At 37.3% G+C, this 24,357-nt stretch overlaps 1 protein-coding gene across 1 annotated transcript in view; it reads left to right on the top strand.

The window, feature by feature from the left end:
* Nucleotides 1–24,357, top strand: part of XRCC5 (X-ray repair cross complementing 5) — a 113,934-nt gene that overhangs the window by 35,621 nt on the left and 53,956 nt on the right. The window contains exons 12-15 of the mRNA XM_027873620.1: nt 2,351–2,441; nt 7,392–7,525; nt 17,423–17,619; nt 22,894–22,987. Coding sequence (XP_027729421.1) covers nt 2,351–2,441; nt 7,392–7,525; nt 17,423–17,619; nt 22,894–22,987 — 516 coding nt within the window. The remainder of the gene's footprint in view (nt 1–2,350; nt 2,442–7,391; nt 7,526–17,422; nt 17,620–22,893; nt 22,988–24,357) is intronic.

Below are 24,357 nucleotides of genomic sequence, written 5' to 3'. Positions count from 1 at the left end.
CATACAGACACCTGCATCATCATCATCATCATCATCATCATCATCATCATCATAGCTAACTACTATGTGTAAGGCACAGTGCTATGAACTTTACAATCATAATCTCATTTGGTCCTCACAACAACTCTGGGAGGTAGATGTTATTAATATTCCCATTTTATAGATGTTAACAGGCAAAGAGAAGTTAAGTGACTTTCCCAGGGTCACTCAGCCAGTAAGCGGCTGAGGCCAGATTTGATTAAATTCTTCCTTACTCCAGGTAAGGAAGTTATAGTTGAACTCCAGTCTTCCTGACTCCAGGCCCAGTGCTCTGTGCATTGTGCGGCCACCTCGATATGCAAAGGCAGGAGGAGGTAGTGTTTGAAGTGGGCTTTCAGGGAATTCAGCAGCAAAATAAGGAAGGAGGAGTGTATTCCTGGAACAGGAAACAGCATAATCACTTATCTATGAGGACAGAACCTGTCTTACTCTTCTCCCACTTTTTCTTTTCCTCCTTGCTCCTGGTTTATACCTAACGTTAATACTTCACTGCCATCCTTTTAGCTCCCTGGTTGCCACTAATAAACTACCTGAAGGGTTTGAAAAAGCTAATAAATTTCCCAAAGTGAACAGTTAATTAATAGGTAACAGTTTCAGACTTTTGTGTATTTATAGAGTACTTTTGTAGTTGGCCTTGCATTGCTTTATGTTTTGTTGTAAATCTTTTCTCCTTGAGCTCCTAAGTAGCCTTGCAATCCACACACTTGGAGTAAGTGACCTTGCCTCTTAGTTCAGTGTCAAGATTGAGATCTATCAGGAATTCCCTCTTCTCTCCTCAGAATTTCTCAGTATTGTTATCTGTTATGTCCTGTATTCTTCCTGTCTGAGAAGTATCCTTACTCCTCAATAAGGTCTGTTCCTTGCTTGTTCCCTTGATCCCATCCTCTTTCATCCTATCCAGGGCCTTTTTCAACTGTCATTTCCTCTCATTCATTTTCATTTTATCCTTCTCTTGGCTCCTTTCTATCTTCTGACAAACATTTTTAGGTTTTTCCCAATTTAAAAAAAAAACCTTCCCTCCTTCACTCTTCTGTGTCAGTATGCTGCCACATCTCTCTGTCATTTTACCTCTTAACTTTGTAACAGGTGTGTATAGAATGTCTCCGATTTGTGGTCAAGCACAAAACAGACCCTGTTTTCAAGGAGATGACAATCTAATGAGGGAGACAACACGTAAATATCTTACAGACAGGATGAATTGAGGGAAGGTTCAGGGGGAAGGCATTAAGATTAAGGAGGTCTTGGAAAGGCAGAAGCCTGCACAAGATGGGACTTTAGCTGAATCTTGAAGGAAGCTTGGGAAGCTAAGAGGCTGAGATGAGGAAGGAGAGGGTTCCAGTCATTTGGGAGACCCCTAGTGAAAATGCAGGAACTTGGAGATGGAGGATCAAGTGTGAGGAAGAGCAAGTAGCCCCGGGTCACTGGTTTCAGAGCACATGGAGAGGAAGAGGGTGTAAGGAAACTGGAAAGAGGTAAGGGATCAGATTATTGAGGGCTTTAAAAAGCAGAGGATTTTATATTTGATCTTAGAGGTATAAATGAATAGAGGGTGATACAGTCAGACTTGTGCTGAAGAAGGTAGATAAGTTTGAAAGCTAAGTTAAAGATGGACCAGAGGGGGGAAGGAAGGAAGCAAGCAAGAAAATAAGCATTTATTAATTGCCTACTATGTATTGGGCACTGGGCTAAAAGCTTTACAAGTATTATCTCATTTGATCCTCACAGTTATATGTGAGGTAGATTCTCTTGTTGTCCTTATTTTACAGTTGAAGAAACTGAATAGAAGTTTCACACGTGTTTTTTGAGTTGAGTATTAGGGTCATAAGAGAACAGGTAATATTATTCAATTTTACAAATAGAAATGATGACTGGTCAGTCAGAATGAGATATATTGTATGCTTTATTATTTTTACAGTCTGTTTGCTAAAGCACTCTCATGTTTGAAATACTACCTGGGCTATCTTACATTTCATGCAGATGACACTTTGCTGTCCTCTCAAGGAAGCCCCTTCTGGCCATTGGAAGGTCATGGTGCCCAGGATTCCAGCCATGAGGACTTTCCTGACTCTCAAGTGTGTTGTGAGAGTCCAATTGTCATGTTTTTGAAGTATTTCTGTGATATTATTTTTTAAAAAAAAATTCATTCAGCATTCAGCAAGAGTACAATACTTTGCTTGGCGTGTCCTGTATGTGTAGCAGCCTGGTTTGCTCTGTCTGTGTGTTGCAATGCTTTTACAGTATGAGTGAGGGTTAGCAACACTCTTCCCCACCAGCTAGTTGCTTCTTCTCATCCCTTTTCTTTCTATTACAGTGCTTGGTATATATACAGCTGCCCTACATGGAAGACTTAAGACAATACCTGTTTTCCTCCTTGAGAAAAAATAAGAAGTATACTCCTACGGGTATGTGAGTTTCTCCTTTCATTCATTAAATAACTCTAAACACCAAGTGTTTTTAGGAAATCTTAGGAAAACTTGTTTGTATGTAGGCTTACTGCTTTGAAGTGAGAGGTTAAGAATCACACAGGTCTCTAGAGATTACACTTTTCATTTGCCTCTAAATGTGGATTTCTCTAGGTCAGGAGGAAGCATGGTAAAAGGCAGCGTGTATAGAATGCTGTACCTGGAGTAAGGAAGAATTTAATCAAGTCTGGCCTCAGCCGCTTACTGGCTGAGTGACCCTGGGAAAGTCACTTAACTTCTCTTTGCCTGTTAACTTCTATAAAATGGGAATATTAGTAACATCTACCTCCCAGAGTTGTTGTGAGGACCAAATGAGATTATGATTGTAAAGTTCATAGCACTGTGCCTTACACATAGTAGTTAGCTATGCTGATGCTGATGATGATGATGATGATGATGATGATGATGATGATGATGATGCAGGTGTCTGTATGGAAGTATAGGAGAAATCGCCACTATGGAATACCAGATGTGTGTATTTATTGCCTTCTGTCATTAGCTCTTCATAACTACAGTCTTTTATGAGCTTTGAACTACTTCCTTTTTAAAAGGAAAAGGCAGCTAATGGCCTAGTGGAGTGCTGGGCCTGGAGTCAGGAAAACCTGAGTTCAAATGTGGCCTCATACACTTACTAGCTATGTGACCCTGGGCAAGTCACTTAACCCTGTCAACCTCAGTTTCCTTGTCTGTGAAATAGGGATAATAATGGCACCTACCTTACAAGGTTATTGTGAAGATCAAATGAGAAATATTTATAAAGTGCTTAGTTTAGTGCCTGACCTGTAATAGGTGCTATAGAAATGCTTTCCCTAGAAGGAGAATTTTGTAGAGAGAGCATTTAAATGGATTTCAGTTTATTCATTGCCACAACCCTTTTGGTGTCCCAGTATCTGAAGCATCCAGGATCATTTGACCTGTCGATCTTTTGTCCTATGAATTGACTTCTTTTTTTCTCTTCCTTTTATGAAAACTGAATTATTAAGGCCACTTGGCATTTATTAAGAATGACTAAGTATGAATATATAGTGCCTAGCAAGGTGGCAGGACCTTATGGTAAAAGAAGTGAGACAAAGTGAAAGGAATGTTCTATATGAAAATAGAAATATTGTTTACCACCAAGTTCTCTTTATCTCTGAGTCCTTGGCATAGTGGTAGCGCTGTCATTTAAAAGATTAAACATTAGCTTGCTCTGAAAAGTCACCATAGGCCAGAAGAGCAGCCCAGACATTATATTAGTAAAGGGGTCTGGACATGGTGGTACAAACCTGTAATCCCTGTTACTGGGAGAGACTGAGACTGAAGGATATCTTGAGCTCGAGAGTTATGAACTGCAGTGAGCTGAATCTTTCAGGTGCTCATATTAAGTTTGACATCAATATAGTGAACCTTCAGAAATAGGCAGCCACTGGGTTACCTAACAAGGGATAAACTGGCCAAGCTCAGAAAATGGAGCCAGTCAAAATTCATGTGCCTATCCTAGTGGGACCAGGCCCATGAGTAGCCCTGTACTTGTAGCCTAGGTGATTTGGGGACACCCAGTCTCAAAAAAATAAAAAAGGAGGGAAGCAAGAGGGAGAAAGGAATGCAGGGAGGGGGAGGGGAGAAACAAAAATGCTTCTTGTTAAGTAAATAGATATTTAGCTCCATTTTACAGTAACTCTGCCAAGAGAACTTGAGAAACAAAAACAGTAGTTTTCGGTAACTCTTTACTCTTTTGTACTTTCTGATTAGTGACTGGTAATGCCCAAGAACCACTGTTTTTTGTGAATGCCCCAGACTGGACCAGACCAGACCAAGCTGGGAATCACAGATGCATGTAACCATTTAACCAGAAGTATTTTTATGTAGAATCCTTTTGTATATTTTGTTTTGGGCTGACCCATTTGGAAGGGAAAAGCCCAAAAGATTGATAGAAATGAGTCAGCAGGTATTTTTTTTATTTTTTTTAATTTTTAATTTTTTTTTAACATGTATTTTTAAAACTTTGGGTTACAAATTTTCTCCCTTCCTCCTTCCCCACCCAGCCTCATTGAAAAGGCAAGCATCTCTACAGGTTATAGATGTGTAGTCATGCAAAACACTTCCATAGTAGTCATATTGTGAAAAACTAAGTGTATTTGTCTTCATCCTATCCTACCCCCCATTTATTCTATTCTCTCTTTTGATCCTGTCCCTCCTCAGAAGTGTTTGCTTCTGATTATCCCCTCCCCCAATCTGCCCTCCCTTCTATCAACCCCTTGCTGTCTTGTTCCATTCCCCTTTTATTTTCCTGTAGGGTAAGATAGATTTTCATACCCAATTGTGTATGTTATTCCCTCCTTAAGCCAAATCCTATGAGAATAAGATTCACTCATTCCCTCTCACCTTCCCCCATTTTCCCTCCACTGTAAAAGCCTTTTCTTGTCTGTTTCATGTGAGATAATTTACCCCATTCTACTTCTCCCTTTCTCCTTCTCCCAGTATAATCCTCTCTCATCCCTTAGTTTTATTTTCCAGATATCACCCCTTCATCTTCACCTCACCCTGTGCCCTCTATCTATCTATTTATCTATCTATACATACATACATACATATAATTTTTTCCTTCCTAATACTGACAAAGGATTCATGAGTTACAAATATCATCTTTACATGCAAGCATGTAAACAGTTCAACCTTAATAAGTCTGTTATGATTTCTCTTTCCTGTTTACCTCTTCCATGTTTCACTTGAGTCTTGTATTTGAAAGTCAGATTTTCTATTCATCTCTAGTCTTTTCCTCAGGAATGCTTGAAAGTCCCCTATTTCATTGAATGATCATTTTTTACCCTGAAGGATTATACTCAGTTTTGCTGGGTAGGTGATTCTTGGTTGTAATCCTGTCTCCTTGGCCCTCCGGAATATCATACTCCATGCCTTCCGGTCCCTTAATGTAGAAGCTGCTAAATCTTGTGTTATCCTGATTGTGTTTCCACAATACTTGAATTGTTTCTTTCTGGCTGCCTGCAATATTTTCTCCTTGATCTGAGAATTCTAGAATTTGACTACAATATTCCTAGTTTCATTTGGGGATTTCTTTCAGGAGGTGATTGGTAGATTCTTTCAATTTCTATTTTGTCCTCTGGTTCTAAAATATCAGGGCAGTTTTCCTTGATAATTTCTTGAAAGATGATGTCTAGGCTCTTTTTTTGATCATGGCTTTCAGATAGTCCAATAATTTTTAAGTTCTCTCTCCTGGATCTATTTTCCAGGTCAGTTGTTTTTCCAATGAGATATTTCACATTCTCTTCCATTTTTTCATTCTTTTGGATTAGTTTTACAGTGCCTTGATTTCTCAGATAGTCACTAGCTTCCATTTGCTCCATTCTAATTTTTAAGTAAGTATTTTCTTCAGTAAGCTTTTGGACTTCTTTTTCCATTTGGCCAATTTTGCTTTTTAAGGCATTCTTCTCCTCATTGGCCTTTTGGAGCTCTTTTGCCATTTGGGTTAGGCTATTTTTAAGGTGTTTTTTTCTTCAGTATTTTTTGGGGTCTCCTTTAGCATCACTCTCAATTTTTCCTCTACTTCTCTTACTTGCTTCTCCAAATCCCTTTTGAGCTCTTCCATGGCCTGGGACCAATTCATATTTTTCTTGGAGGCTTTGGATATAGGAGCTTTGGCTTTGTTGTCATCTTCTGGTTGTATGTTTTGATCTTCTTTGTCACCAAGGTAAGATAATATAGTCTGACTCTTTGCACTGCTTGCTCATGATCTCGGCCAATTACTTGAGTTATAAACTCTTTATTAAGGTAGGGGTCTGTTTCCAGTGTGGAGAATGTACTGTCTCAAGCTTCAGGAGTTTTGTGCAGCTGTTTTCAGAGATACTTCTAGGGACCTGTAAATTTTCAGTTCTTCCAAGGTGCTATGATCAAAGGCGAGGTGTTTACTCCTTTCCTGTCCTATGCTCTGGTCTGTGAGTGACCACAAGCAATCTTTTCTGTCTTGGAACTGAGGAGGATTTCCTCTCCAGAGCCACTACAAGCTCCACCATGCCAGCGCTCCTCCTTGCCCCAGGACCGCTACCCGAAACTGTGACCCAGATCCAAGCACAGGCAAAGCAAGAGAATCCTGCACCAGCAGAGAGATCCCTGCAATCCTTCTTTGATCAGCCACTTGATTCCCCCTCAGTCTGTGGGCCTGAAGCTCAGGAGGCAGCCGCTGCCCCAGGGCCAAGCTCAGGGAATGGGGCTGGGACCCCAAGCTTCTCTCTCATTGAAAAAACAGACTTTCCCCCCCTGACCTTGTAAGTTGTCTTTGGCGTTCGTAGGTTGAGAAGTCTGGAAACCGCCACAGCTGCCTGTGATTCAGTCCTCTGAGGCCTGCTCCAGGTTCGCTACAGCCTGCATGCCCACACCGTATACTTTTCTGATCAACCATCCAGGTTGTCTTGGGCTGGAAATTTGTTTCACTTTGTCTTTTTGTGGGTTCTGCTGCTTTAGAATTTGTTTAGAGCCATTTTTTATAGGTATTTGGAGGGGTTTGGGGGAGAGCTCAGGCAAGTCACTGCTTTTACTCTGCCATCTTGGCTGCACCCCTCCAAGATCCAGCGGGTATTTATTAAGCACCTTTTCTATCTAAGGCAGTGTGGCAGGTGCTGGGTTTTGATGAAGTTTACGAAAGACTTATCACATCACTAGAACGTGTGTTAACTAAGCATTTCTGTCTCTAGCTCATTGAAGACACTGACTTATGAATGGACTCTTTCCAGAGTTGGATTCCATCTGAATGTATGCTAGTGACTACTAAAATAAAAACTCCTTGTGATGTGCTATAATGACATTAGTGTTACAAGTAGAAGAGAACAAAGAAGAAATTTAGTGAACTAAAACAGAATAATTGTTTTTATTCTGTCTCTTTGTGCTTGATTTCAGAGGCTCAGCTGTCTGCAGTTGATGCTTTGATTGACTCCATGAGCTTGGTTAACAAAGATGATGATGAGGACACCATTGAAGACATGTTTCAAACCTCTAAAATTCCAAATCCCCAGTTTCAGAGGTTGTTTCAGGTGAGAAACCAACCCAAGGCCTTGGCTTTTTTATCTGTGTAATGGGGATTGTATCATCTGATCTTCCCATTCCACAGGGCTATTGTAAATCACTCACCTAGAATTGTAGAAATGCCTGTCTGCCAAGTACCGTACTAGGCTCTGGAGATACAGAGACAAAAGCAAAACAGCCTTTGTCCCCAAGGAGCTCACATTCCATGGGAGACAACCTGTAACTATGCAGGCAGGGACTTCATTGTGATTTCATTGGCAGAAGGAATTTCCAGATGAAGAAATTCCCTTGACTGATACATATCAGTACCTTCTCCAAAATTTCTAGTCTTAGTGAGTTGCCTTGAGCACTGAGAGGCTAAGGGACTTTTTGTATAAGTGTGTACAAAATAAATACAGGGTAATTTGCTAAGGGCAGAGATTGTGAGGAAGGCACTAGCAGCTGGAGGAGATCAGGAAAAGCTTCAGTTAGGAAATTGTGCTTGAGCTGAGGTTGAAGGAAACAAAGGATTCTGAAATGCCAGGATAAAGAAGGAGGAACATTCAGGGCATGGAATCAGCTATTGCAAAGTCCAGAAATAATAGAGGGTGTGTCTTGTGGTTGAAAAATAGTGTGTCAATCTGGCTGGACCATTGAAAGCATGAAGATGAATGAAATACAGACTGTGCAGATTATGAATGGAAATAGGAGGCTGGAAGGTTTTGAAGGACTTTAAATGACAAGCATAAGAGGTTCTCTTTGATCCTAGAGGCATTAGAAGTTAATGGAATTTATTGTGATAAGTTATCAGTAATAACATGATGAGACCCTCTCATAGGAAAATCACCTTGGTAGCTGTGTGGAGGATGGACTGGGGCAGGGAGACTGATTAGGTTTGTACAATAGTCCAAAGAAAAAGTGGCAGCCATGGGAGTGAAGAGGTATAAGCAGACACATTGGCAACTGATGAAATGTGGGGTGAGGAAAAGGGAGAAGTCGATGACCTTAAGATTGCTAACCTGAATAACTGGAAAGATGGTGGTGCCTTGACAGAAACTGGGAAGAGAGAAAACTCAGAAGAACCAAAGCAAGAAACATTAGTATATCTCTCTTGAAGAGAAGTAGCCAAGCCTTTTCTCTTAAGTGTGTTTAACAAAAAGGTAATTCCTTTTATACCTAGGGTCTCCTGGTTTTTTCCTTGCCATTTTCCTGTGAATAATACGGTTCCTTGCTTTCTACATCCGAAGAAAAGAAGACATTTTAGTGAAATGTATTACAGTAATATCTGTTAACAAAGAAGATCTGATCTAGTAACACTTCTTTGTTAGAAACTTCTTAATTGAAGGTGAAAATTCAATAAACATTTCAATTCAGTTTAACAAACAGTACCTATTAGTGCACGGCCCTGTAGTAAGTACTGGGGTGTGCTCCGGTGTCAAAAAAAAAAAGTAATTTCAGCATCAAAATCATTAAATACATTAAATAACAATGTTACATCAGATGTGTAAAATCTGTGCTTGTGAGTCTAAGGTACAATGATTGGAAAGGACAGTTGTGCAGTTTAAAATTAAAGGAGAGAACCAATCAGCTCAAGAAGTGGTGGAAAGAAATGCTTCAGGGCAGAAGGAATTTATGTACTAGAAGAAGCCAGTGACATAGGGATGTAGACTTCTTTTCCCCTAGGTACTCAAGAAAGGATTAAGTATATATAACAGCCTCAGTGGGGTAGGCTCGTGCTGGTGAAGGAAGTAAGAGAGTAGCCTGGAAGGCATAAAGCCATGTACTAGCCCTGCTTAAAGCATCATTAAAACAACATACTTGCCCTTCTTAAGAGTTCTTTCAGTGATCCATGATGAAAAAATGCTGTCTACCTCCAGAGAGAGAACTGATGAACTGCGTGCAAATTGAAGTATAATTTACTCACTTTCTTTATTTTTCTTGCTTTTTTTTTTTTTTTAGGCAATTGGGGGTTAAGTGACTTGCCCAGGGTCACACAGCTATTAAGTGTCAAGTGTTGGTCTGAGGCCGGATCTGAACTCAGGTCCTCCTGACTTCAGGGCCAGTGCTCTATCCACTGCGCCACCTAGCTGCCCCATTTTTCTTGCTTTTTTGTTTTTGTTTTTGGTGACATGGCTAATATTGAATATATTTTGTATGATTTCACATGTGTCATTGATATATTGCTTGCCTTCTCAGTAGGTGGGGGAAGGGTAAGGGCAAGGGAGAGAATTTGGACCTCAAAGTTAAAAATAAAGGAACACTAAAAATAAATAATATATATTTTTTAAAAAGTTCCTTCAATTCCCCCTAAAATGACCATATCAGATATACCTTGAGGGCCAAGTTTAATTCCAGGGTGCCCAGCTCCTTTTCGTCCCAAATTTCAGTAGTTGTTTGCTGATAATCTGAAATTTTGTTTAAGAATGGAAAGTCATATAGATAAATATGACATATAAATATGACATAAGCCATATAGATAAAAAGTTTAAGATGGTAAGGCCTGGCTAAGGTAGCTCTTTAAAACAGGAGTTTTTACTCTTTAGTCTGTAAATTTAAAAAAAAAATTTTGATAACTATTTTAATATAAATTGTTTCCTTTGTAATCCTGTATATTTTATTTTATGAATTTAAGACATTATTCTTGACAGAGGTGGAGCCAAGATGACAGAGAAGAGGCAGGGACTTGTCTGACTTCTCCCAAATTCACCTCCAAACAACTTTAAATAGTACCTCAAAACAAATTCTGGAGTGGCAGAACCCACAAAAGGATAAAGTGAAACAATTTTCCAGCCCAAGACGACTTAGAAGGACCGCAGGAAAGGTCTGTCTTGCTTGGATAAAAGGGGAGCACAGACCAGCACAGGCAATGTCTAGGTAAGCCATCAGGAAGCCCCTACCCCCAGCATAGGTCAGCAACTGAGGCCCTCTGCACCCCTGGTGAGTCAGGCCAGTTACCAGGGCCCTGGCCCCTGGCAAAAGAACCTTGGGACAGTGCCCCGGATATCCTAGGAGCAGAGCTCAACTTTAAAAGTCACAAAATAGACTGGAAAATGAAAGAAAAACAAAACAAAACAAAAACCAAAAACCCTGACTGTAGAAAGCTACTATGGCAACAGGGAAGATCAAAATAAAAACTCAGAAGAGGACAAAAATCTCAAAATGCCTAGTTGTGAAGCCTCAAAGAGAAATATGAATTTGTCTCAGGCCCAAAAAGAACTCCTGGAAGAACTCAAAAAGGATTTTAAAAATCAAATAAGAAGCCTATATCAGATTGTGTGCAGTCTTGGAGAGGGCAGTAGGGAGGGAAGGAGAGAAAAATTTAAAACTCAAAAGCTTAGGAAGTGGTTGTTGATAATTCAAAATAAATTAATAAAAAAAATCAAATAAGAGAGGTAGAAGAAAAATTGGGAGAAGAAATGAGAATTATGCAAGATAATCATGGAAAAAGAATCAAAGCTTGGTAAAGGAAGTACAAAGAATGGAAAAAGGTATACAAAAATTCACTGAAGAAAAGAACTTAAAAAGTAGTTCTCCAAATGGAAAAGGAGGTACAAAAGCTAACTGAAGAAAATATTACTTGAAAATCAGAATGGGTCAAGTGGAAGCTAATGACTTTGATTCGTCACGAAACCATGAAATAAAATCAAAAGAATGAAAAATAGAAGAAAATATGAAATATCTCATTGGAGAAACAGCTGACATGGAAAATACATCCAGGAGAGACAATTTAAGAATTATTAGACTACCTGAAAGCCATTATCAAAAAGAGAACTTGGACAACATCTTTCAAGAAATTATTAAGGAAACTGCCCTGATATCCTAGAACCAGAATAGAAATTGAAAGAATCCACCAATCTCCTCCTGAAAGAGTTCCCAAAATGGAAATTCCTAGGAGTATTATAACTAAATTCCAGAACTCTCAGGTCAAGGAGAAAATACTGAAAGCAGCCAGAAAGAAACAATTCTAATATCAAAGACCCGTAGTCAAGATTACATAGGATTTAGCAGCTTCTACGTTAAAGGAGTGGAGGGCTTGCAATATGATATTCCAGAAAGCAAAACATTGGTGAAGAGGGACAGGGTGGAAGGAGAGAGAGAGAGAAACACGGAAAATAAGATGGAGGGAAATACAGTTAGTAATCATAACTGAATGTGAATGGGATGAACTCTCCCATAAGATGAAAGCTAAGAGAGTGGATTAAAAACCAGAATGCTAAAATGTGTTGTTTATAAGAAAAACATTTGAAGCAGAGAGACATGCACAGAGTAAAGGTAAAAGGCAGGAGTGGAATATATTATGCTTTAGCTGAAGTTAAAAAAAACAAACAAAAGCAAAGATAACAATTGTGATTTCAGACAAAGCGAAAATAGATCTATTTAAAAGAGATAAGAAAACCATATCTTTCTAAAAAGTACCATAGACAATGAAGTAATATCAGTACTTAACATATATGTAACAACTGGTATAGAATCCAAATTTTTAGAGAAGTTAAATGAGTTACAGGAGGAAATAGTAAAACTGCTAGGGGAGGGACCTCTACTTTCCCCTCTCAGAACTAGATAAATCTAACCACAAAGTAAACAAGTTAAGGAGGTGAATAGAATTTTAGAAAATTTAGGTATAATAGACCTCTGGAGAAAATTGAATGGGGAGAGAAAGAAAGATACCTTTTTCTCAGCAGTGCATGTTACCTACACAAAAATTTACCGTGTATTAGGACATTAAAAACCTCACAATCAAATGCAGAAAGGCAAAAATGTTAAATGTATCCTTTTATAGATCATGAAGCAATAAAAATTACATTTAATTAAGGGCCATGGAAAGATGGATTAAAAATTACTTGGAAACCAGTCTAATACTGAAGAATGAGTGGGTCAAAGAACAAATCATAGAAACAATAATTTTATCAAAGAGAATGATGACAATGAGACAACAAACCAAAATTTATGGGATGCAGCCAAAGCAGTTCTTAGGGGAAATTTTGTATCTCTGAACACTTACATTAAAAAAATAGAGAAAGAACAGATTAATGAATTGGACATAAAAATTTTAAAAGAAAAAGAACAAATTTAAAAGCCCCAATTAAATACCAAATGGGAAATCCTGAAAAATCAAAGGAGAGATTAATAAAATTGAAAGTAAGAAAACCATTGAATTAATAAATAAAACTGGGAGCTGGTTTTATGGGGAAAAAAAGAGCAATGAAATAGATAAACCATTAGTCAATTTGATTTAAAAAAAAAAAAACAAACAAATTGCCAGTATCAAAAATGATCAGGGTGAATTCACCACTGATAAAGAGGAAATTAATGCAATTATTAGGAGCTCTTTTGCCCAATTATATGCTAACATCTAACAATCTAAGTGAAATGGATGAATATTTACAAAAATATATAAATTGCCTAGATTAATAGAAGAAGAAATAGAATATTTAAATAGTCGTATCTTAGAGAAAGAAAATGAACAAGCCATCATTGAGTTTCCTAGAAAAAAAGAACCAGATGGGTTCACAAGTGAATGCTAAATATTTAAAGAACAATTAATTCTAGTACTGTATAAACTATTTGGAAAAATAGGCAGAGTCTTACCAAATTCCTTTTATGACACAAATATGGTGCTGATATCTAAACCAGGAAGAGCAAAAACAAAGAAAACTATAGACTCATTTTCCTAATGGATATTGATGCAAAAAAATTTAAATAAAATACTAGCAAAGAAATTGCAGCAATATATTTCAAAGATCATACACTATGATCACATGGGATATACTGGGAGTGCAAGGTTCATCCAATATTAGGAAAACTATCAGCATCGTTGACCATATCAATAAAAAAAAGTGATTATCTCAGCACATGCAGAAAAAGCTTTTGATAAAATACAACACTCATTTCTATTAAAAACACTGAGAAACAAGAATGGTGCTTTCCTTAAAATGATAAGTAGCATCTATCTAAAATCATCAGCAAGCATTATCTGTAATGGGAATGAACTAGAAGCCTTCCCCATAAGATCAAGGGTGAAGCAAAGATGCCCATTATCACCACTGTTATTCAATATTTTGCTAGAAATTCTGGCTATAACAATAAATGAAGAAAAAGAAATTGAAGGAATTAGAAAAGGCAGTGAGGAAACAAAATTATCACTCTTTGTAGATAATATGATGGTATACTTAGAGAATCCTAAAGAATCAACTAAAAACTAGTTGAAATAATTAACAACTTTACAAGGTTGAAGGATATGAAATAAACCCACAAAGTCATCAACATTTCTATATATTACCAACAAAGTCCAGGAGGAAGAGATAAAAAGACAAATTCCTTTTAAAATAACAGTAGACAGTATAAAATACTTGGGAGCCTACCTGCTAAGACAAAACCAGGAACTATATGAACACAATTACAAAAACTTTTCACACAAATAAAGTCAAATCTAAATAATTGGAAAAATATCGGTTGCTTACGAGTAGGCCAAGCCAACATAATAAAAATGACAATTCTACGTAAATTAATTTACTTATTCAGCACCATACCAATCAAACTACCAAAACATTTTATAGAGCTAGAAAATAATCATAAAATTCATCTGAAAGAACAAAAGTTCAAGAATATCAAGGTAATGAATGAAAACAAATATGAAGGAAGGTGGCCTAGCTGTACTAGATCTCAAACTGTATTATAAAGCTGGAATCATCAAAATTGCCAGGTACTGGCTAAGAAATAGAATGGATCAGTGGAATGGAATAAGTACATAAGGCACAGTAGTAAATGACCTTAGTAATATAATGTTTGATAAACCCAAAGACCCCAACTTTTGAGACAGGGATTCACTATTTGACAAAAACTGCTGGGAAAACTGGAAAACAATATGACAGAAACTAGGTATAGACCAACATCTTACATTATATTCCAATATAAGTTCTAAATGAGTACGTGATTTAAACATAAAGATGATACCATAGCCAAATTAGGAGAACAAGGAATAGTTTACCTGTCATATCTATTGGAAAGAGAAGAATTTATGACCAACAAAAAATAGAGAGCATTACTAGATGTAAGATGGTCAATTTTGCTTATATTAAAATAAAGTCTTTGCATAAATAAAACCAATACAGTCAAGATTCGAAGGAAAACAGAAACCTGAGAAACAATCTTTACAGCAAGTGTTTCTGATAAAGGCCTCATTTCTCAAATATAAGAGAATTGAGTCAAATTTATAATATTACAAGTCATTCCCCAATTTTGGTAAATGGCCAAAGGATATGAACAGGCAGTTTTCAGATGAAGAAATCAAAGCAATCTATAGTCATATGAAAAAATTCTCTACACCATTGATTACAGAAATCCAAATTAAAACAACTCTGATGAACCACCTCACACTTATCAGATTGGCTAATATGACAAAAAAAGGAAGATAATAGATGGTGAAGGGGATATGGAAAAATTGGGATACTAATGCTCTGTTGGTGGATTTGTGAACTGATCCAACCACTCTGGAGAGCAGTTTGGAACTGTGCCCAAAGGCCACCCAAATTGTGTATTCCTTTTTGATCCAGCAATACCACTAGTAGGTCTGTATCCCAAAGAGATTTTTTTTGTTAATTTATTTTGATTTATCAATAATCACTTCTATAAGCTTTTGAGTTTTAAATTTTTCTCCCCCTCCCTCTCCAAGACAGCGCGCAATCTGATATAAGCTATATGTATACATTCCTATTAAACATTTTCACATTAGTGATGTTGTAAGTAAGAATTAGAACCAATAGGAGGAACCACCAGAAGAAGGAAACAAAACACAACAGAAGAAAAAAAAATAGCAAATAGTATGCTTTGATCTGCATTCAAACTCCATAGTTCTTTCTTTGGTTGTGGATAGCATTGTATTGCTGAGAAGGATTAAGTCTATCAATATTGATCATCGCACAATGTGGCAGTTACTGAATATAAAGTTCTCCTGGTTCTGCTCACTTCACTCAGCATCTGACCATACAAGTCTTTCCAGGTTTATCTGAAGTCTGCCTGCTCATCATTTCTTACAGCACAATAGTATTCCATCACATTCATATACCACAACTTGCTCAGCCATTCCCCAATTGATGGGCATCCTCTCAATTTCCAATTCTTTGCCACCACAAAAAAGCTGCTATAAATATTTTTGTACATGTGGGTCCTTTTCCCCCCAAAGAGATTTTTTAAAAGAGGAAAAGGACCTATCTGTACGAAAATATTTATATCAGCTCTTTTTGAATTGGGAAAGAATTGGAAATTGAAGAGCTGCTCATCAATTGTTTAATGGCTCACCAAGTTGTGGTATATGATTGTAATGGAATACTACTGTCCTCTAAGAAGTGATGAGCAGGCAGACTTCAGAAAAACCTGGGATGACTTATCTGATGCAAAGTGAGGTGGCAAATATTCTCTGTTGAGACTTAGATTATTAGAGTTTCTTCAGAACCTTTTGAGGTAGTATTTTGGGAGAGGATACTATAACATTGGGGATTGAAGTGAAGGCTATGAACTAGGATGATGTTTTTAAGCCCTGAGAGTCTGTGTCATTTTCGTTTTATAATTAAGATTATGCCCTGTGGTCATTGATATTTAAGAAACGTATGGAGGAATTAAAGAGGAAAGAAGAGAAGTTAAATTCTGAGACAAGAAGAAGATAGATGTTGATTAGCTGTCTTGGGAAGAGGAAGCAACATGTAAAATTTCAAGAGAATATTAGCACTTTGCTCCCGTTTCAAGAGTAGCTTAGGCAATGGGGTGTTTATTCTTGGATGCTCTTGATTATTTTAGCTTTATTGACCTTTGGAGTGGGAGGGGGCAGGAGTACATAACAAATTACCTATACTATAGGGGAAAAGATGCCTGGGGGAATATTCTTCAGATACATTTTATTATTTAAACACTTATTTATAATTGCGAGACGTTCTTGTTTCCAATTTATGCTGATGTTTTTTACTGCTTTAAGATAGAGATGGTTAGGGGCAGCTAGGTGGCACAGTGGATTGCTGGCCCTAAAGTCAGGAAGACCTGAGTTCAAATCCGGCCTCAGACCATTCACGTGACACTTGCTAGCTGTGTGACCCTGGGCAAGTCACTTAACACCAATTGCCTTAAAAAAAAAAGTAGAGATGGTTAGTAGGTAGCCTCGTATCCCAGCCCTATTTTGAAACTTCTCACCATCACAAGTATAAACAATGGCCAAGAGGGCTGTGATTTTTCTCTTCAATTTTTTTTTAGTTGGTGGCTTATCTGTTTGTTTATTCAGAATAGAGTGCTAACTTTTATAGGCAAACAATAGTACACACACAACTAAGGACTGATGCTACTTACCAAAACATGTGCCCAGTAATCACAGATATGGGCCTGGGGATGTTAGTCACATGAGCACTAAAGAACCTGATTTGAAATGAGCCTGGGATACTGCTTCCTACTACCTGCATCAACTCCCAGTGGCCTAGGAAATAGGGATAATACTAGTAACTACTCAATTAAAAAATAATAATTTTATGGATACATTTTGATTTTGCATCATTAAAATTTCTCCCAATATCTCATCTCCCAGAGAAGCATCCCATACAAGAAATAATACTTTTAAACGAAGAAAAGGGGGAAGAAGAGGGGAAAACAGCTAGCAGAACCAATCATTGAAATAGAAGTCTGAAAATATGTATAATGTTCCACACCCATGAACCTCCTCCTTCTCATATCTTTTTTGGGGGACCATGCTTGTTTATAATTTTGCAGCATTCACTTTCAATTGTTTTATAGAGGTTGTTAAGTATTTTTTTTATGTCATTTGCATATGTTGTGAAATATGATGGTTTTTGGGAGTTCTAGATTGAGAATCCCTGCTTGAAGGTAGACATGAATTGTCTGGTGGTTGTTGAAGTGTGAACTGAACGCTCTCTAATTTTCCTCAACAGTGTCTGCTACATAGAGCTTTACACCCCAGTGATCCTCTGCCCCCAATCCAGCAACATATCTGGGACATGCTTGATCCCCCTGAGGACGTGACAGCTAAGTGCCAAGCCCCTCTCTCCAAAATAAAGACTCTCTTCCCTCTGACTGAAGCCATCAGGAAAAGGGATCAAATAACAGCTCAGGATGTCTTCCAAGATAAGTAAGTCATTTGGTTGGTGCTGTCATTGTTTTAATAATTCATTCCAGATTATAGTTGATAGGGATGGTAACAGATCGACACTGAAAAATTGAAGTGCTGAAAATATGCCTGAAAAATTGGAATGTTCCACATAAAAAGTCCTTTTAGGACTTAAATAGACTATCCTAGCTAAAATGTTGACATCCATCTCACCATCATTGGTTTGTACGGTTCAGTTAACTCTTAACTCACCGTGCATGGTTCATCCCTAGTGATCCAAAGCCATGACCTCATGCTGTGTATGTCTGGGCTCTGAGTTTGCCTGTCTGGCATCAGTGTTCCTTGGCTGCTGGAAGAACTAGTAACCTCTGAGTCTCAGATTACAGCCAGATTCCACGTCTCTGCCTTAGACTATGTCGTATCCGAAGCAGCTGCTTGACCTTGCTTTTAGAAGTAGTTTTCTCTATTTCTGTGTGACATGTGATGTGAATTATTGGTGTATAATAGAGAAGCAGAGATCAGACTTATGGGTGTCCCTCTAAGGCGTCCTAAGTTGTACTTTTTCTTTTAACTTTGGGGGTATTGAGTGTTACATGGACCCTTTTGGTTGAGAGGGTAGATATCAGGAAAAGACGCACTCTCCCAAGGTCAGGGGGAGAAAAGTATAAAAGGAGGATGAAAAATGTGGTCTATCCCTAGCAATTTTTACAAGTGTCACAAGGATGTATTAATCGTGTCATTAATGAGAAGCTCATAGTTCGCAGAGAGCAAAAAGTCAGATACAGTAATATATTTCTTTGAGCCTGTCAGTAGCTTTTAAGAGGCTACCCCCACCAGCACCACCACCTTATCAAACTGTTTAGACTTCTGATAGTTTCTATTTAGTAAAGTAAATCAGCAGGGTATGTTTTAGACCATCTCAAAATGATTGTCTATCTAATAAATTCATTTGTTTCTCTAGGGCCTCGATGAACAGATTATTGGCAGTCTTTTCCAGAGTTAGGTGTACTGTCTGGCATGCTACATTTCTTTAGGCGTCACACTAGGACCTAGATATTTCTTTTATCCTTTCCCTCCAAATCTTTTCTCTACTTTCCACTGATCAAGTGAAACTTATTGGTCACCCCCCACCCCAACCAAAGAAGAGTTGATTCTTTTTTCCTGGGCAATTTACAAAAATCCTAGGGTTTTGACAGTTTTTTGTAAATTATTTTTCATGTTAATATAGAAATCTTTGTATTTTCTTAGGAGTTTTTGTAGTTAATTCAGTTGAGTTAACCAGAGTAGAAATAGTTACAGAATGTTAGAGTCTGTGCTGCACATGCCACAAAACACACAAAAGATGCAGTTTCCTCCCACAAGATGCCAGTATTTCTCACCGTTTATTCTTATCATGATCTCTTTTCTGTGTAAGACCTTTTAATGGGAATATATTTTCCTTGTGCAGCCCTCTGAATTTAATATTTGGGGCTAGTTGAATGAAATGCTGATTCCTTTCCTTCCCAAGACCACCTAACTTAGCTTCATTTCAGTCATGTGTTTGATTAATCTGAGAGAGTGTGTTTTATAAATTTTAAAGCTTCAGTTTGTGATTTTTATTACTTTCTGGTATTGTTAGAAAGAAATGGGCCTTTTCCTCTTCCTTCTTTGATTAAAATGTAAATTAGTTACTTTAAAAAAAACCCTACCTACCCAAAACACTGTTAGTGCAGTGCTTTGATTACACCTTCTGATCTTCCTGTACCATTCCCTCTTGAGAAAACTCATATGCTTGTATTCTTGTTCTCTGCTCATTTTCAGAGCTGTTGTTTGGCTACATTTCCTGAATGAATGTCAGAGAATTTTCACATGCATGTGTGCACTCTACCTCTCTCTCTCTTTCTTTCCTTCTTTCTTTCTCTCTCTCTCTCTCTCTCTCTCTCTGAAGCACTTCAACAATCATTCATTCAACAAGAATTTGTTTATTGAATGTCTATTATGAACGAGGACCTGTGCCAGGTACTATGGAAGATACAGTCGTAGACTTATAGAATATTAGAGCTGAAAATGACTTTGAACATAGTCCAATCTCTTTCTTATTTAGATGGGAAAATTGAGACCCAGAGAGACAAGTAACTTACCCAAGGTCACACAGGCAGTAAATGGCATAGTTGAGTCTTCTAACTCCAAGTCCCATGCTCTTTCCTCTCCATCTTGATGTATGCCCTAAAGGAATTTATAATTAGCAGCTCATATAATTTCATCCTAATTAACTATTGAGTCATCCATCATGAAAGGAAAAACTGACCAACAATAGCATGTTTATCTATCAATATTAGTTGTGCTATACATGTTCAGTTAGTTGACACCTAGGATGGGTCAATATTTAATAAGTATGTGTGAAGTGTTTTGTTTTGTTTTGTTTTGTTTTTGAAGCCCAGTGTTTTATAGAAGTGCCAAGAGTCTTTGAGTATTTTTTTCTTTGTGTTTGTCTCTGTACCTTATATTGTTATTTTTCACCCTCTTAGAAAGAACTGGTACTCTCAGGGATACTTTTCTTTTTCTTCCCATCTTAAATCATTTTCTAGTTCTAAAATCAAGCCTAAATATCTCCTTAGGAAAGAGCGTGATACGGAGGATATGGCTAAAAGCACTGGGCTGGAGCTCATAGGGTTTTTTCCCTCAATTCTTTTCTTCTGTGATCCTGGTCAAATCATGTCCTGCTCCTGACACTCAGTTTGTCCTTATCTCAGCAATGGAGACTTAGACTACTTAACTCACAGGGTTGTTGTGAAGACTAGATACTCACATATTTTAAATCCTTTCTGTCAGCAAAACTCTATACAATATGTAAAGCAATATTATTATTAACATCAATACCAATAATAATGTCTTTTGGAATTTGTGATGTTCATACAGGTCATCATGGATCCTAGGATCCCATGGATCCATCTTTTGTTTATTTCAAAAAGTTAGAAGACAACTAGAATACTCTTCAGTACTATAGATCTAGTAACTTATTAAAAGTTACTGTATTAATAATCTGAAAAAGTAAAAATTCCTCTTCTTTACTTACAGTGTGAATATGATTGTCCTTGAGGAAAAAAATACCATTTATTGAACTTGGCTTTCAGTCAGGATATCTAGGTTCTGGTCATGGTTTCACCACAGTATGATCTTGAGTAATTCATATTTCCCCCTTTACCGCCACTCAGCATTTCCAAGTGTAAAAGGACTTGCTAATTAATCTTTGTCCTTCCCTACCTCAGAAATCCTGGATGGTATTGTTAAATTCTGTCTCCTCTGTAAAGCTTTTTTCCAATCTCTCTAGGGATCCCTCCCTCACTTCTAGAATAGGCTTTCTTAACTTAGAGTACATGGACCTTTAGGAGGTCCATCCACTTGGATAAGCAAAAATGACCTCTTTATTTTCACTCACTTCCAACTGAACTTTAATGTTTCCTTCAATTATGAATGTAGGCAACAAAACTGATTCTGAGGAGGGATCCCTAGGCTTCTGCCTACTGTTAAAGGGGCTCAGAACATCAAATAGGTTTAAAAACTCTTGTTCTAAACTCTGTACTCTTCTTATGCATTCTCTTCTAGTATGTGATATATTTGTGCATTTAATGTCTCATCAGCTCTGCTGTATTATAAATTTCTTGAGGGTAGACTAACCATGTTTAATTTATGTTTGTATGCTTTACAGCACCTGACAGTGTGTTCATTATAGCTGCTTAATAATTGTTTATTGAATGACTATAAAATGGTTTGACTTAGAGTTTACGAAATATTTCATGGCTATTTATTAAATTTTATCAACCAAATTGTGAGACGGTCAGGTGACAATATCATTTGTATTTTCACCTTTTTTTCCCAAAGTCAAACTATTCTGTAGTCATCGAATGGATACTTTATGTTTATTGATTATATTCTTATTAATATTAATTCACACTTAGGTGGTGATTTGATGTTGACAAATTGTTTCCTCCACAATTCTTTAAGGTAGATAGTACAAGCTGTAACAAGATTACCATTTTACAAAAGATGAGGAGATGTAAAATTTTCCTAAGACTAAGCCATGATATGAACTCAGGCCTTGCCAACTCCCAACTTAGTGCTTTCTCCAATGTAATATATTTATACTTGGGTTTCATGTAGTTATTTTCACCCGAGGAGGAAGGAGGATTGGTATGCCCTATTATAGCCCTATCACGCCCCCCAGTCTCTCCTCACCCTATTGTCTCCTCACCCTCATTTCTTCTGATTTCTACTTGTTATTCCAAATTCTGGAAAGGATAAAGCTGTTCTGATTTTAATCCCCCTATTTGGCCATAAGAGGTGACTCATTATTTAAATGTCAGTGACTTGCTTTCCTAGTGGCCATTGTGTTATTTTTCAGATTACCACTTTTCTGTATCTCTTTGTTAGTTTAGTTTTTAACTCCAGCTTGGGGTTTTGATGACAGTATGTTGTTTACAAATACTATAGTTTAGTTACTGATTACGGTTCTCATCCAGCCATTTCTGACAGTAAACTTTATACCAGATTGAATTTGTTCACTGGGATAAAAAAAAAATCTCGTATTTATGTGCTCAGCAGCAGAAAAGAGATTATGGGCAATGTCTTTGGATTTTATTTTCACTTGTTATTGACTGGAACTTCTCTTTCTTTAAGATGTGCTATTAAAAGCATACGTGTTGCTTGTAGGATTTTTCATCTTAGTATAAAGTTACTTTAAAGATCATGTTAGAATCTAACCTAAAATTGTATTTAGGTTTGGAAAAGAAAAATTATAAGTTCCTTTTTGAAAATGATTTTTAATAGCTTAAAGCCTCTATGAGAGTGTTCTTGCATATTTAATTGAGGTTTGTCCAGCAAGTTTTAACAGCTTTAAGTAAAAGTTTATAAAGCTCTCATATCTGCTAATAGAGAGGATAGTTATTATACATAAAGGTCTTCTGTGTAGAAATATCTAATAGCTATCAATTCTGAAATAGGAACTAGCAAATTATATCTGAAAGGTAATGGATTCCTTACTTAAAGTTAAGTTTCTATTACCTGGGCTTGCATTTTCATCTTTATAAGGGAGTCTTGATGTGAATGCTAATGGCAGTGACTATACTCCTGGGACACAAAGCCAGGGTTGCTGCAACCTGGCAGCTGGGGAGGTGGATTGGGTAGGAAGAAGGCCCTTGTGCAGCTGCCTCTCTGTGATGGTTGGCAGAATAATTTTGTACATTTCCTGCCAGCAGTTATTCTTTTAAAGACAAAAGTAGAAAACCCAGATAACCAGTTTGTTTATTTCTTTCCTAGTCATGAAGATGGCCCTGTGTCTAAAAAAGCCAAAACCAAGGAAGAGGAAGGCAACTTTAGTATCTCCAGCCTGGCTGAGGGCAGCATTACCAGTGTAAGAAAGTCTTGACCCATTTTGTTGCAGGTCTCTCAGTTCTAATAGCCTTATCATTGGCAAATCACCTGCTCTCTTCTCATTCTTCACCTTTTAAAATACAAAAAAAAAAATACCCTGCTTCTATCCTTCCTTCTTCTCTTTTCTTCTTTTTAATAAATATAGTCAGAAAATTATCTGTACAACACATTTATCTGCTTGGAAGGGTGACTTTTAGTATTGGAGATTATTCTTGCTAGGGGAGGGAATTAGAGTCTGGATTACTCTGTCCAGAGCAAAATATCATCGGTCTCATTTTCCAGCATACAAAGAATTCTTAAGCAAAATGACAGTTGCCATGCCGCGACTTTTTCTAAAACACGTCATTAGTTCAGGATTCCTGAAAGTGGAGGTTTTCCATGTTTAATGAGAGAGTACTTGGTGTTTGAAGATACAGCCTTTGGGTTAGTGGGCATTAGGAATAGAGATGAAAGGAAGCTTCCTAAAGAGAAAGAAGTAGGAGCTAGTACTTACTATTCTCTTGAGAAGAAAGAAAAGAACAGACACATAAAAACAGTGAGAATAGTAGACATTCTATAGTGCTTGCATTGACTAAAGAAAGAGAAAAATTGGCAGCGAAAATGAGAATGTTCTTGAGTATTTATAGTATATCGTGAACCATTTCTGCTTTAATTTGTGTACTATTGGGTCATTTTGGAAAATTTTTTTAGGAAATAATATTGTCACTTCTTAACTTCAAGGATAGCCAGTACCAGTAAAAATTAATGTATAGTATGTAATGATTATAAAAAATGAAAATTTATGTGCAATTTATGAATGTAGATTCACTTTTACTCCTATTGTGAAGGGAAAAAATGCTAGACCTTATCTCTCTGAGAGTTTGTCCTTCTGTTCTTTTAGAATAATAGCTACAAAAGTAAACTAGAAACTTTCCTTCAACACCATGTAGTAAAAATTTATCTGCTGGAGAACCAAGCTGGGCACTCCACCCTGCATCCCATTCTGTGGGCTGAGTGGTTCCTATTCATCATTAAGGCTGAGAGCTAAGATAAAGGAACATAGGCATGATCTCAAAGTACCATAAGCTGTGGAGAGGCGTGGGTTTTCAATTTGGTGGCCCTCCAAGTGTCTATACAGTACATTTTTTGACATTTCCTCTTTAGGAAAATGTCCAGGTTCAGCATGGCCAAACACTTTCCCAGAGTTTCAGTTGCAAATGTCAACACATGTCATCTCCCAAAAGCAGGCATGTAAAGCAATGGTGTCAAACTCAGAAATGAGGGCCACTTAACTGTCATCAGGATCCCTGTGGGCTGCTTACTGACATTTTAAAATGTAATGTTTTCTGTGCTTTATTGTATTTTTATTTG

Source organism: Vombatus ursinus, unplaced genomic scaffold (assembly GCF_900497805.2).
Source record: "Vombatus ursinus unplaced genomic scaffold, bare-nosed wombat genome assembly UNPS02014802.1, whole genome shotgun sequence".
NCBI lineage: Eukaryota > Metazoa > Chordata > Mammalia > Diprotodontia > Vombatidae > Vombatus > Vombatus ursinus.
The sequence above is the reverse complement of the archived record's forward strand: the minus strand, read 5'-3'. Positions and strand labels throughout refer to the sequence as shown.